At 44.4% G+C, this 14,962-nt stretch overlaps 1 protein-coding gene across 3 annotated transcripts; it reads right to left on the minus strand.

Annotated features, from left to right (window-relative positions):
* Positions 1-379: 379 nt before the first annotated feature.
* On the minus strand, positions 380-5,487 carry LOC110503508 (probable zinc transporter protein DDB_G0282067). Of its 3 annotated transcripts, none has more exons than XM_036961986.1 (5): positions 5,097-5,487; positions 3,832-4,440; positions 3,338-3,691; positions 1,406-1,850; positions 380-1,300 (listed from the first exon to the last, which is right to left on the minus strand). In XM_036961986.1, the coding sequence occupies exons 2-5, from the start codon at positions 4,433-4,435 to the stop codon at positions 988-990; spliced, it is 1,716 nt and encodes a 571-aa protein (XP_036817881.1). In that variant the 5' UTR covers positions 4,436-4,440; positions 5,097-5,487; the 3' UTR covers positions 380-987. The 3 variants fall into 3 exon arrangements, with proteins under 3 accessions (XP_036817881.1, XP_036817882.1, XP_021437525.2); XM_036961987.1 differs by having other exon boundaries at positions 1,406-1,862; positions 3,847-4,440; positions 5,097-5,486; XM_021581850.2 differs by having other exon boundaries at positions 1,406-1,862; positions 5,097-5,484.
* Between the last annotated feature and the right edge of the window lie 9,475 nt (positions 5,488-14,962).

Here is a 14,962-nt window from a genome sequence, read left to right on the forward strand (position 1 = left end):
CTTGGAAATTTCCCGCATGGAATAGCCTTCATTTCTCAGAACAAGAATAGACTGACGAGTTTCAGAAGAAAATTATTTGTTTCTGGCCATTTTGAGCCTGTAATCGAACCCACAAATGCTGATGCTCCAGATACTCAACTAGTCTAAAGGACAGTTTTATTGCTTCTTTAAACAGAACAACAGTTTTCAGCTGTGCTAACATGATTGCAAAAGGGTTTTCTAATGATCAATCAGCCTTTTAAAATGATAAACTTGGATTTTCTAACACAACGTGCCATTGGAACACAGGAGTGATGGTTGCTGATAATGGGCCTCTGTACGCCTATGTAGAAAATCCATAGAAAAATCAGCCATTTCCAGCTACAATAGTCATTTACAACATTAACAATGTCAACTGCATTTCTGATCAAATTGATGTTATTTTAATGGACAATTGTAGGCTTTTCTTTCAAAAACAAGGACATTTCTAAGTGACCCCAAACTTTTGAACGGTAGTGTATGTTGAAATGGCATTATTGAATAAACACTTAATTAGGTGAGTGACTTGGCTTACAATCTACTGTATCTTTGGTATGGCACCGTGTTAATACAATTAAATACAATCCCAACATAATAATGTAGTACATACATACAGTAGATACAGTACACATACAGGCCCTTTCTGAATACCCATAGGAATGCTGTTTATTATCCCACCCCATCCCAAAATACACACACGCATGATGACTACTGGGATTTCTACTCTTTACCTGAGCCTAATTCTTACATTAGGCTATCTAGCGCTCTAAAAGTACCTCAATGACATGGGGACAGAAGTCTTTAAGAATATTCTGACAATAATAATGTATTCTATTCAATCCCCAAGCTGAATCTTAATTGCCAAAAGTGGTTTGCTCCACTTCAGGCCTCTCACATCAGTTTCATATGAAGGAAAGGATGCAAGGAGCACACTCTACATTACTGAGATACATCCTAGAGGTCCTTCCCTCAAAGAAAGGTGTTCTCGATGATCAGCACGTGAGGCTCCTGCTCAGTTTCCCCAGCAGGGGGTGCCAGTGGCTCTGCAGGCCCTTCCTCCAGAGGAGCACAGCACATCTTCCCAGCACACCCCTTCCCACAGGCCAGGCTGCAGGCGAGGTGTGAGGGCATCTCCCTATGGATGATGGCGGGGTTGGTGCCGTTGTTATCCAGGTTGCCGTTGGCTGTGGGAGTAGAGAGGAGGAACTCTGGTTGTACGGTGCAGCAGCTCACACCTACACTCTGCAGCACCTTGGTGACCCCCGACAACAAATCACCACACCTGTGGGAATAGATGCATATTGAGTTAACTATATTTACTGTCCAGCCAAAACCATTTCCCCATCAGCAACATGCATTGTATTGTACTATAAAAACAGACACAAACCTGTGAATCTGGAACCCAGCGTGGCAGTGGACATGTACAGACGCCACCAGGCAGCTCTCTGTCAGCTGCCACACGTGGAGGTCGTGCACCGCCTGCACCCCTGGCACACTGGCGATCCGCCGGCCCAGATCAGACACACACACCTGGGGCGGGACGGCCTGGAGCAGCAGCCAACCGTAGCGGCACACCTGGGGCAGAGTGGTGGCCAGCAGCACCCCCACAGCCACCATGGAGAAGCCAGGGTCCAGGTAGACGAAGGGGCCACAGGCCCCAGAGCCATGCATGCAGTCTGGGCCCAGTAGTAGCAAGGTAAGTCCGTTGGTGAGTGCCAGGATGGAGCCTAGCAGTGCCTGAGTGAGGGCGATGAGGGATGGGAGACAGGAGGGAAGTTGGACCCTGAGGCTTGTAGGGCTTTCTGACTTTAGGGCTGAGGCTGTGGTGGGGTCTGTCTGATTTTCTGAGGAGGAGACAGGATAAAAAGAGGGTAAGGCAGGAAGAACTGAACAAATCTGAAATAATGTAATAATTAGTCTGTCTGCCACCCATGAAATGGCTTAACTTGATTAGTATAAACATTGAAAAACACCTGTTTCACTTAGAGATTCTCCGGTACTTTTGGTTACTTTTTACCCAGTAGTTCTGAAAGTAGTGTTAACGAGACAAAAGTGGTCCCGGAAAATGTGCAGATAAGTGCACCATGTCATTATTCTCTCCGTCGTGCTGCTGTGTGTGTGCATCTTGCTAGCCGTCACTCATATAGCAAGGGGCTGAAGCTCATTGGTTGAAATCGAATTGCTGGGGGGCTGGCCCAGATGGGGGGAAATGGCACAGCACAGGTTCCAGAAAAACAGTTGCTTCCAAACTAGTGATTTTGTGCCTAATTGAGGTAAGTAAATTTGAGCATAGATTATGCATTTATGAAGTACACATTGACACTTCCAGCCCACTACAAAAAAAAGTAGTTGCCAAAGTTCTGGAGCATGTCTTTAATGTCAAAGGGTTTGACAGTAATGCTGCATAAAATTCAAGTCTGTTCGGAACAGGTCTTTGATGTCCCAATACCTTGGCATCTGGCCTATGAACTGATATATAAAACAACAATTGACAAATCAATTAGCTCATTTCAATTTAAACTATTATATAAAATACTTGCTATAAAAAGAATGCTCAATATGTAGGCCATTGAACAGTCTGACCGGGGCAGCCATGAGGAAACAGAATAAATAGGGCATCTTTTCTAGTGCTGTCCATCGTTGGAGCACTTCTGTGATGGTTATGTCATAATATCCGGGTTCAGATGGACCTGCAAGATATTGTTGGGGGATCTGAAAAATCATGATCAGTCAATGGGAAATATGATTATAGTCTTGGGTAATGTATTTATTTTATAGGGAAATATCGGTAAACATTTTAAAAATAGGGAGGTTCAAGACCCTCGTAAAGACATCACAGTAAAATGGGGAGATGCTATTTCCTTTTGCAATACAAAATGGTATTTTGCTGGGAAAGATGGGTTAATCTGTGGACATCGGAGGGTTGGAGTTCAAATCAGAATGAATGGTGGATTGGCTGTTGTGAGTGAAAATCCAGCATTTGCAGAAAAAGGAAATTAGGGATATACAGGTATGCATAATTATTTAACTACATGTACTGTACATGAGTGAAAATAGCTGTATGTCGCAGTACAAGTATTGTTGTCTGATAGTTTACTCCAATCAGGGGATGGGGTGTAGCCTTCCCCACCCCCATAAAATGGATAGTCTTTGACCATGTCTCGACTCCCTAGTCCTCCTTTTGATTTGTTGTTTAAATTCCAGACTAGGACAGATAAGACCACAAAATGCAACATGGTCCCCAAGCATAGAAATTACTCATCTACCAAATAGTAAAATGTACTGCCAAGGTCAAAGACAGGAAGATACCATTCCTCACCTCTGTGTCCCTTGCAGGCCCTGTACTTAGACACTTCAGAGTGGAGGTCCTTTGGATGACAGACACTGGCCACTGGATGTGGGAAGCTGCTTGGTGTCTCTGAAGTTCTGCAGTCTGCAGGGAGTGTGTGTGCTCCGTGGCAGTGGTCTGAAAGGGGACCCTGAGGGGCCACGGTATGGAGTGGGGATGTCTGGGATGGGTGCGGAGTATCACTGTCAGGGTTCAGGACACTGGAGGTCCCAGGGTTACAGAGTACAAGTGTTCCATCTTGGAAGGCACCATCTAGAGATGTAGGGGAGTTACTGATGTAATTCTCTCCCCCCACTGCATTGCTGTCTTTGGTCTGGACCTTGACTGTGGTGTGTTGGAAAGAATGGAAAAACAAACAGATGCTCATTGCTTATATTCTACTGAACCTACTATAATAATGCAGAACTTGTACACAATTCCCTCCCACACAGACATTAATATTAAAAGCAAAGAATGCACTGTGCCTTTTCCATTCACACCAAGGACAGAGCTCTCCTCCCCCTCCCAGGCAGCTCTAGTCTTGGTCCCAAGCCAGCTGCCCCAGCTGAGCGCCAGCACCAGGAGGTTGTAGAGCAGGCTGACAGCCCCCATCACCGTGGCCAAAAGAGGGCGCTGTATAGGGTGGGGCTGCAGGGTGTGGCTGAGGATCTCTAGAGAGACAGAGACACACAAGGCAGCCAGCAGAAGAGCTGAGATCAGAGCCCCCAGGGGCTGGACCCTCGCCCCACTGTAGGACAGGCCACACAGGGAGGCCACAGGGGTGAGGGGTCTGGGGAACACACCGGAGGTGGCTGGGGAATATGGGGGAGTTTTGACAGGTGACTGAGTGGAGGTGTTGGGGGTGGAGAGAGGGGAGGCAGGTGGGGGTTTTGGGGAACCTCTGCCCAGGGTGGGTTGAGGAAGAGCCATGTGCATGAGGATGAAAAGGGTGTGGAAGACATCCACCATGGTGATGAGGGAGTTACAGAGGCGGCTGACAACGATCTCGCACAGTAGGAGCAGGAAGGTCAGGACCAGCATGCATCTGTGTAGGGAACTGTCATGGGGGAGCCCCAACCTGCTCGCCATCTCACCTGCCCGAGGATACAGGCACACGAAAAAGTCAAATGTCATGCTCGATATTGGTGGAGCAGCCCATCAGATGCAAGTTAATGTAAAAATGACATAAAGGTCTGTAAAAGCCAGGACTTCCTATCAATGACCACTGCTGCAAAGGTTATTTGGTTACCCAAAGTACAATATACACTCCAATTCTCCTATGGGGACAACCCTTTTAGGTTCTAGATAGCACCTTTTTTTCTAAGACTGCACTGATAGAAACAAACAAACCAGGCACCTTCTTTAACCTTTAGTATTAGCCTGTCTGCCCAGTGCCATAAATGGACAAATTTGATTTGAAATGTATCAAATGAGCTTTAGCATGTCTCTTGTTCAGTGGAATGTGTTACCTTGCAATGGTCCCAACCAAACTCACTAATACTCCAGCCTAGCTGATCCTAAAAAGTTACATAGGAATTCATGTTTCACAGCATGAATAACCTGCTTGGCACGCGTGCACACACACACACACTACCATATGAATTTACCAATATGTCAATATGCTCCAAATTCAGAGCACTTAAATGTAGGCTAGTCTGACAGATGAAAAAAAACTCACTGGCAAATGGTTTGCCACTATCACTTTTTAATGGTAGGAGTTAATAATATTATTGTTTTAGAGTTTCTTTACCTTTGATGAACGGTAGATCACAAGCGTCAAATAATCACCCGGTAAATGGCGGTGAGATAATACATGCACATTTGCGCGCCGAATTAAGACATTTCTTCACGTGTTCTGTGCTCTGTTATTCTCCCTCTCTCTCTCTCTCTCTCTCTCTCTCTCTCTCTCTCGTTCTCTTTCTCTCCCACGCCCACCAAACTCCCAGGTTATAATCGCTGTCATGTGAGGTGATTCGCTCTCATCATCCTCCTCATTTATCCGCTGTCCCATTCCCTTGTGGGGGTCAAGAGGAAAGCCCACCCATTTAACCCTTTTACTGACCACACTTCAGGAAAAGATGATGCCGAGTGAAAATAATTTAAACCTGAGCAAAGATGATACTATGCTGAACAACAATATAAACGCAACATTCCTACAAGGAAATCAAGTAAATTTAAATAAAATGATTAGGGCCTAATCTATGGATTTCCCATGACTGGTCAGGGGCGCAGCCACCCACAAAAGGGCTTTATTACAGACAGAAATACTCTTCAGTTTCATGAGCTGTCCAGGTGGCTGGTCTCTGGCAACAGACCCGGGGGACATTTCTGTAGTCAGCATACCAATTGCAGCATTGTGTTGTGTGACAAAACTGCACATTTGAGTGGCCTTTTGTTGTTCCCAGCACAAGGTGCTCCTGTGTAATGATGTTTAATCAGCTTCTTGATATGCCAAACCTGTCAAGTGGATTGACTGTCTTGGCAAAGGAGAAATGCTCACTAACGGGGATGTGAACAAATTTGTACACAAAATTTGAGACATAAGCTTTTTGTGTGTATGGAAAGTTTCTGGGCTCTTTTATTTCAGCTCATGAAACATGGGACCAACACTTTACATGTTGTGCTTCATATTTTTGTTCAGTATATGCACATAGTATCAATAAGAATAAATATAACATTTAAAAAAACTGAAATATCAAATGACATAAGTATTCAGACCCTTTACTCAGTACTTTGTTGTCGCACTTTTGGCAGTGATTACAGCCTCAAGTCTTCTTGGATATGACGCTACATGCTTGGCACACCTGTATTTGGGGAGTTTCTCCCATTCTTCTCTGCAGATCCTTCTCAAGATCTGTCAGGTTGGAAGGGGAGCATCGCTGCAAAGCTATTTTCAAGTCTCTCCAGAGATGTTCGTTCAGGTTCAAGTCCAAGCTCTGGTTGGGTCACTCAAGGACATTCAGACTTGTCCCGAAGCCACTCCTGCGTTGTCTTGGCTGTGTGCTTAGAGTCGTTGTCCTGTTGGAAGGTGAACCTTCACCCCAGTCTGAGGTCCGGAGCGCTCTGGAGCATCAAGGCTCTCTTTGTACTTTTCTCCATTCATCTTTCCCTCGATCCTGACTAGTCTCCCTGCCGCTGAAAAACATCCCCACAGCATGATGCTGCTGTTGGGTGGTCCTTTGCATGGGGTGATGTAAGTTTCCTTCAACAATCAGTCTTCCAGATAGATGACACAGACACAGGAACGTTGGTATAAAACTTTGAAGTAAAATGCAGTCGCAGACAGATTCACATACAGAATACCTCCGTAGTCTACAGTAAAGATCTGTGTGGCGAAACAACCCTCCTTATACTAGTTGGTGCGGACAACCTACCGCCAATCATATTGTTGCATTGGATTAGATACAAAGTATCTAAGAAGAGAAAAACATGTCTAGACTGTGGTTTCTCACTCTGCTATCTCGGCATTGAGGCTGCGTGACTATCAGCAGGTGCAGACCATTCGCAGTCCGAGAACTAAAGCAGTAGATCTCCATTTACCCAGTACTTTTTCATCATTGCACATTGCAAGCATACAAAGGTTATCACATATATACAATAATCATGGCACCAATTGCTCAGTTTGGCTGGGCAGACCAGCTCTAGGAAGAGTCTTGGTAGTTCCTAACTTCCATTTAAGAATGAGGGAAGCCACTGTGCTCTTCATTGAGGCAGACATTTTTTGGTACCCTTCCCAAGATCTGTGCCTCAACACAATCCTGTCTCGGAGCTCTGTTGACAATTCCTTCGACCTCATGGCTTGGTTTTTGCTCTGACATGCACCATCAACTGTGGGACCTTATATAGACAGGGGTGTGTGTTTCCAAATAATGTCCAACCAATTGAATTTACCACAGGTGGACTGCAAACAAGTTGTAGAAACATCTCAAGGATGATCAATGTAAACAGGATGCCGAGTTCAATTTCAAGTCACATTTCATAGCAAAGGGTCTGAATACTTATATAAAGCACGTTTATTATTGGAATAATTTGCAAAAAATTCTGAACACCTGTTTTCACTTTATCATTAAGGGGTATTGTGTGTTTTTATTTAATCCATTTTAGAATAAAACTAACGTTACAAAATGTGGAAAAAGTCAAGGGGTCTGAATACTTTCCAAAGGCACTCTGTTAGATTACGGTGCCAGAGCCCCATCTCTGACAGCTCCCTGCCTAAGTGCAGAAGCTTGGTGCAGTCCAGTGGACAGTGAGCCAACAGGCTAGATGAGGGTTGACACCATGGAAAAGTCCCCTTTCACTCTTATACCAACACGCCTGCACATTCCTCAGGCCCTGCTAAGCCCAAGGAAAGGCCTGGCAAGGAAACATTTGATCACTTGCCACTGTCCTTTGAAAAAAAACAACACTCCTTTAAAAAAGGTTAAATAGCTGGTTCCTACAGATTTTGTGACCCTTTGATGAAAAAGAGGATAAAAGGTACGAGTGACATCAGCCAGAGTAGCAGATAATTAGTAACGCTTCTCCTCATATACATTCCCAGGTTACAGCTGCTCTTTCAGCATCACAGGCACACGCTCTCCAGCGGTTGGTTGATTATGCAACTCGCATAATATTACAAGACATAACATCAACATCTAATGTGGAGTATTTGTTCATCTATCAGCCTACACAATATATTACCCCACATAGAATCAACAGGTGCTGGGAAGGCTACGGGACATCTGTGGATGTGCATAATTTCCCTCTTATGAGCATCAGATGTTGAAAAGACATCTTGTGCTCACTGGGCATGTCATCACCGTTGTTATGACAGTGATTGTTTGGGTATGTTGTCCGGATGCCAAAGGGAATCACTAGCCAGAACGGACACACAAGACAATGAGCCTGGTCTGTCCACTGACTCCCAAATAGTTTAATAGCTAACACTGCTGACCCGTAACTTTCCGAAACATCCACATTGGTTCATTAACTAGACACCAGATTGTTGACCTGTTAATGTTGATGGGACATCTTCTGTGTCCCACCTCCGGTTTCACTCAGTCTGCTGGAACAGAAAACTACAGCAGAGTGTCAACCACAACACTAGTGCTCAACACGGTTGACACCGTGCAGGTTTGCCCATTGGGTTTTCTGTCGTACAAATGCTACACAATTTTTCACCAAGACACCTGTGGAAAATACAGTAAATAACAAATCAAATGTAATTTGTAAAGCACTTTTCATGACAGAAACTCTAACAAGGGAAAATAAATATAGATGCAATAAAAACAGTGGGCAAGCAATCTAGGTTTTGAGAAAGTCTGTAAAAGTGGGTTTTAAAGCCCCCCGTGGACAGAGCAGGTCTCAGATGGTCAGGGAGAGCATTCTATAGGTGAGGGGCAAGGGAGCATGAAGGCTTTGTCCCCCATAGTTTTGGAGACGTGCATATGAACCTAGCTGTAAAGAAGAGTCAGGCAAGGTAACAAACATGAAACCAAGAGACACGGGAAATGAGGAAATCCTTAATTTCAACCAACATTATACACAAATCCCATAAAAACTTTTAACACAAATAAAGAAAAACAAGTGACACTTCACCTCCGTAGATAGTTTAGAAGAGCACATTATGAGACGTAGGTGAAGCTACAATACACCACAGGTCACAATGTTGCACAGCCATTGTTTATATGATTCACCTCAACAGCCTGCCTGTGCGCTAAAGACAACACCAATGTATTTCAGGTGAGGTGTACTGGGAGCTGAAACCCACTGCATTACTTATAGGTTCACTGAAATGAAAGGTAAAATGGGGAAGCTGAGAAAAGCAGACTTAGAACTGAAGGTCGCGTTTTAATTAGATTTCAGTGTTGCTTTCATTGTGGATTTAAGCCAATTCATGGGTGGCAGTTTGGGCTGGGGAAAAGTAGAACAAAGGAAATACTTGCATAGATACACTAGGAAAAGGGAAAAAAACATGAAAGAAAAATAGTTCTTAAACGTTAACATGGCTATTGAGGTTTTTTTAAATTCCAGGTTCTGCCCTTAGTCTCTCTATCCAATCAAGTCACACGAGTCTACTATACAGAAAGAGAATGGAATGAAGGATCATTCCATTTTTATCCACTATATAGTTTCACTTCTGAAGTTTGTTTAAGGCTTTCTCTAGCCCCCTCTCCTTTCCTCTCTCTAGCTCATGATCATTCAAGCGGCTGGGGGTGGGAGGGTGGGGTTGGATTAGTATTGGCTGGAATTCCTTCAGAACAGAATTAGTAATATAAAGAGAACATAACCCCCCCCGCCCCCCACATACACACAATACCCTCGCCCCATGAGCCCGTCTCAGGGGGTCCGGTGAACCGCCTCACCCCTCAACGTACCATCTTAACATGGTCACATTTTGGAAAGTTAAGACTGAACCTGCCATCTCCTGAAATCTGATTTAAAAGACAAACCTTTTGAGTCTTGACATAACAGAGAATATAAATATCCATACCAGAATAGTACTGAATGCTTGGCCAAAATGCCACTTTATACTTCAAGTATGCCATGTCGTTGTAGTACGCAATCGCTGATCCGAGTGGTCTCTCTGTTGTTTTTAGAACCATCTCTATCAGTACACATGTCCAATGGACAAAAAAAAAGATAGAAATTCAAAGAAAAAAATGATATTCGATAAAAAAAACAATGGCAAGCAACCAAAACAGCATAGACAGTGACATATCCAGATCTCTCAATACTTCCCTTGAAAGGTGAAAGGTCACATATTGCACAGAGGGGTCACTAGCCTGACCAAACTATCTCAGTCAGCTCTTGTACTGGGCCTTGGACTGGTATGCGAACCAGACTTCCACTATTGTTATTGTAGTTCCAGATTGTGTAATAATGGCCCCGGAGGGGATGGCTGACGTTTTAAGGGCTCCTAACCAGCTGTTTGTTTTTTTCGCATTGTGGAACTAATTTTGTACACAATGTTGCTGCTACTGTCTCTTATGACCGAAAAGAGCTTCTGGACATCAGAACAGCGATTACTCACCTCGGACGAAGAGGATTTTCTTTAATGAGTCCGACGCGAAGGATATACTGGTTTGTCAAGACAAGGCCCAAATCCCCATCAGCGTGAAGAAAAGACGGAGGAAAAGGGGAAGGGGTGCTTTGTAAGAGTTCGCTGAAGAGTAGGTAAACCACCACTACCCTACGTACAATCATTGGAAAACAAACTGGACGAGCTACGATTAAGACTATCCTACCAACGGGATATTAGTATGAAGTGCTTTGAAAGGCTGGTCATGGCTCACAACACCATCATGCCGGAAACCCTAGACCCACTCCAACTTGCATAACGCGCAAACAGCTCCACAGATGACGCAATCTCAATGGAACTTCACACGGCCATTTATCACCTGGACAAAAGGAACACCTATGTGAGAATGCTGTTCATTGACTACAGCTCAGCGTTCAACACCATAGTGCCACAAAGCTTATAACTAATTTAAGGACCCTGGGACTAAACACCTCCTTCTGCAACTGGATTCAGGACTTCCCGACGAGCCACCCCCAGGTGATAAGGTTAGGCAACAACACATCTGCCATGCTGATCCTCAACACCGGGGGCCCCTCAGGGGTGCGTGCTTAGTCCCCTCCTGTACTCCCTGTTCAGTCAAGACTGCTTGGCAAAGCACGACTCCAACACCATCATTAAGTTCGCTGATCACCGACAAGACATCCTATTGGGAGGTGTTCAGAGACCTGGCAGTGTGGTGCCAGGACTAAAAACCTCTCCCTCATTGTGAGCAAGACAAAGGAGCTGATCGTGGACTATAGGAAAAAGAGGGCCGAACAGGCCCCCATTAACATCGTCAGGGCTGAAGTGGAGCGGGTCGTTAGTTTCAAGTTCCTTGGTGTCCACATCACGTAAGAACATTCATTTAAATATATCAACAAATATACACAGGCAGTTAGGAAAGCTAAGGCTAGCTTTATCAAGCAGAAATTTGAATCCTGTAGCACAAACTAAAAACACTAAAGTCCATGGAGAATAAGACAACCTCCTGCCAGCTTCCCACTACACTGAGGCTAGGAAACACTGTCACCAGCAATAAATCCACTATAATTGAGAATTTCAATAAGCATTTCTCTAAGGCTGGCCATGCTTTCCACCTGGCTACCCCTACCCCGATCAACAGCCCTCCACCCCCCACAGCAACTCGCCCAAAACTCCCCCACTTCTCCTTAACCCAAATAGCTGATGTTCTGAAAGAGCTGCAAAATCTGGACCCCTACAAATCAGGCTAGACAATCTGGACCCTCTCTCTCTAAAATTATCTGCAGAAATTGTTGCAACCCTTATTACTAGCCTGTTCAACCTCTCTTTCATATCGCCTGAGATTCATATAGATTGGAAAGCTGCCGTGGTCATCCACCTCTTCAAAGGGGGAGAACTCTGGAACCAGACTGCTACAGAACTATATGTATTCTACCCTGCCTTTCTAAAGGTCTTTGAAAACCAAGTTAACAAAACAGATAACCGACCCTTTCGAATCCCACCGTACCTTCTCCGCTATGCAATCTGGTTTCAGAGCTGGTCATGGGTGCACCTCAGCCACGCTCAAGGTCCTAAACGATGTCATAACCGCCATCGATAAGAGACAATACTGTGCAGCCGTATTCATCGACCTGGCCAAGGCTTTTGACTCTCTCAATCACAAGTCTTATTGGCAGACTCAACAGCCTTGGTCTCTCAAACGATTGACTCGCCTGGTTCACCAACTACTTCTCTGATAGAGTTCAGTGTGTCAAATCGGAGGGCCTGTTGTCCGGACTTCTGGCTGTCTCTGGGGGTGCCACAGGGTTCAATTCTCAGGGCGACTCTCTTCTCTGTATACATCAATGATGTCGCTCTTGCTGCTGGTGATTCTTTGATCCACCTCTACATAGACGGCACCATTCTGTATACCTCTGGCCCTTCTTTGGACACTGTTAACTAACCTCCAAACGAGCTTCAATGCCATACAACTCTCCTTCCGTGGCCTCCAACTGCTCTGAAATGCAAGTAAAACTAAATGCATGCTCTTCAACCGATCGCTGCCCACACCTGCCCACCCGTCCAGCATCACTACTCTGGACGGTTCTGACTTAGAATATGTGGACAACTACAAATACCTAGGTGTCTGGTTAGACTGTAAACTCTCCTTCCAGACTCACATTAAACATCTCCAATCCAAAATTAAATCTGGAATTGGCTTCCTATTTCGCAACAAAGCATCCTTCACCGTTGCTGCCAAACATACCCTCGTAAAACTGACCATCCTACCGATCCTAGACTTCTGCGATGTCATTTACAAATAGCCTCCAACACTCTACTCAACAAATTGAATGCAGTCTATCACAGTGCCATCTGTTTTGTCACCAAAGCCCCATATACTACCCACCACGGTGACCTGTATGCTCGTTGGCTGGCACTTGCTTCATATTTGTCGCCACACCCACTGGCTCCAGGTCATCTACAAGTCTCTGCTAGGTAAAGCCCCGCCTTATCTCAGCTCACTGGTCACCATAGCAGCACCCACCCGTAGCACGCGCCCCAGCAGACATATCTCACTGGTCACACCCAAAGCCAATTCTTCCTTTGGCCGCCTCTCCTTCCAGTTCTCTGCTGCCAGTGACTGGAACGAACTGCAAAAATCACTAAAGCTGGAGACTCTTACCTCGCTCACTATCTTTAAGTACCAGCTGACAGAGCAGCTCACAGACCACTGCACCTGTACATAGCTCATCTGTAAATAGCCCATCCAATCTACCTCATTCCCATACTGTATTTATTTATCTTGCTCCTTTGCACCCCAGTATCTCTACTTGCACATTCATCTTCTGCACATTCTACCATTCTAGTGTTTAACTGCTATATTGTAATTACTTCGCCACCATGGCCTATTTATTGCCTTACCTCTCTTATCCTACCTCATATGCACATGTTGTATCTAGATTTTTCTACTGTATTATTGATTGTATCTTTGTTTATTCCATGTGTAACTGTTGTTGTACGTGTCAAACTGCTTTGCTTTATCTTGGCCAGGTCGCAGTTGCAAATGAGAACTTTCTCAACTAGCCTACCGGGTTAAATAAAGGTTAGGGGGAAAAAAAGGGCAATGACAACACATTTTCCCCCTCATGAGACTGAAAAGATCCCCAGATCCTCAAAACGTTATACAGCTGCACCAGAGAGCATCCTGACCGGTTGCATCGTCGCCTGGTATGGTAACTGCTCGGCCTCTGACCGTAAGGCACTAGAGGGTAGTGCGAACGGCCCAGTATATCACTGGTGCCAAGCTTCCTGACATCCAGGACCTTTATACTAGGTGTGTCAGAGGAAGGCCCCAAAAATGGTCAGACTCCAGTCACCCAAGTCAGACTGTTCTCTCTGCTACTGCATGGCAAGCCGTACCGCAGCGCCAAGTCTAGTACCTAAAGGCTCCTTAACAGCTTCTAGCCCCAAGCAATAAGACTGCTGAACAAATGGCCACCTGTACTATTTACATTGACACCCCCCCCGCCCCGCTCTCTTTTTTTACACTGCTGCAACTGTTTATCCTCAATGCATAGTCACTTTACAAATGACCTCCACTAACCTGTACCCCCGCACATTGACTCGGTACCGGTACCCCCTGTATACAGCTTTGTTATTGTTAAGTAATTTGTGTGTTACTTTCTGATTTTTTTATTTCTTTTTCACTATAGTTTATTTAGTAAATATTTTCCTAAGTAAGTAAGCATTTCACGGTCAAGTCCACACCTGTTGTATTCTGCGCATGCGACAAATACAATTTGATTTGATTGTGTCCGTGGTTCTAAGTGAAGTGGATTACTACATGTAACCCTCGTACATTAACCGTCTTAATTCCTTCCACACAAAGCACTATCACCTTAACCTCATACAACTCAGAACAGGTTCACATCCCCTACCTCAGAACATAAGACAGCAAAACACTCATTGAGATACACAGTATTCTTATTCTATATCGTCACCAGAGAACATCAAACCAACCTGAAACCAACAAAGGTGATTGTCATTTTGCATAGGCATCTCACTCACTCCATCCTCTCGTCTGGTTCTAATGTCTCAAAGCTCCAGAATTTGTACAATGTAGGTTAGAAACCTCTTGTAACAGGCCTATGAAACACTAACAATGGCCTCCTACAAATACCTATTTTATTAACTTGAGAGTCTCTATAAAACTGTTGTGCTGTGACATTGTCAGTTAAAGCCATGCCATTTCCTTCCTCTTATAGAAAGCCTTTTTAGGACCATGCCACGTTGACCAATAAATTCCTCTTCTCTACATCGGAATAAATTAAATATGGCCATTGGCTAATTTGCTTAAACATACAAAAAAAAGTATTACTGTAGAGCAATATCATGGAAACACTAGCAGCATTTACTTTGCTTGGTGATTGGATAGTACTTACCAGCGGAATAGCATTGTAGAACAGACTTTCAGACCTACAGTACTTTGTACTAAATATGATGGTCCGTCAAATGAAGTATTTTCAGAAAACTCCCAATCACTTCCATTCAGAATATCCAATAAATCAATGCCGTTCCCAAAGAGTATTTTAAGTGAAACACTCCCAGTCACTTCA

The sequence above is a fragment of the Oncorhynchus mykiss genome, chromosome 24 (assembly GCF_013265735.2).
Source record: "Oncorhynchus mykiss isolate Arlee chromosome 24, USDA_OmykA_1.1, whole genome shotgun sequence".
NCBI classification, from domain to species: domain Eukaryota; kingdom Metazoa; phylum Chordata; class Actinopteri; order Salmoniformes; family Salmonidae; genus Oncorhynchus; species Oncorhynchus mykiss.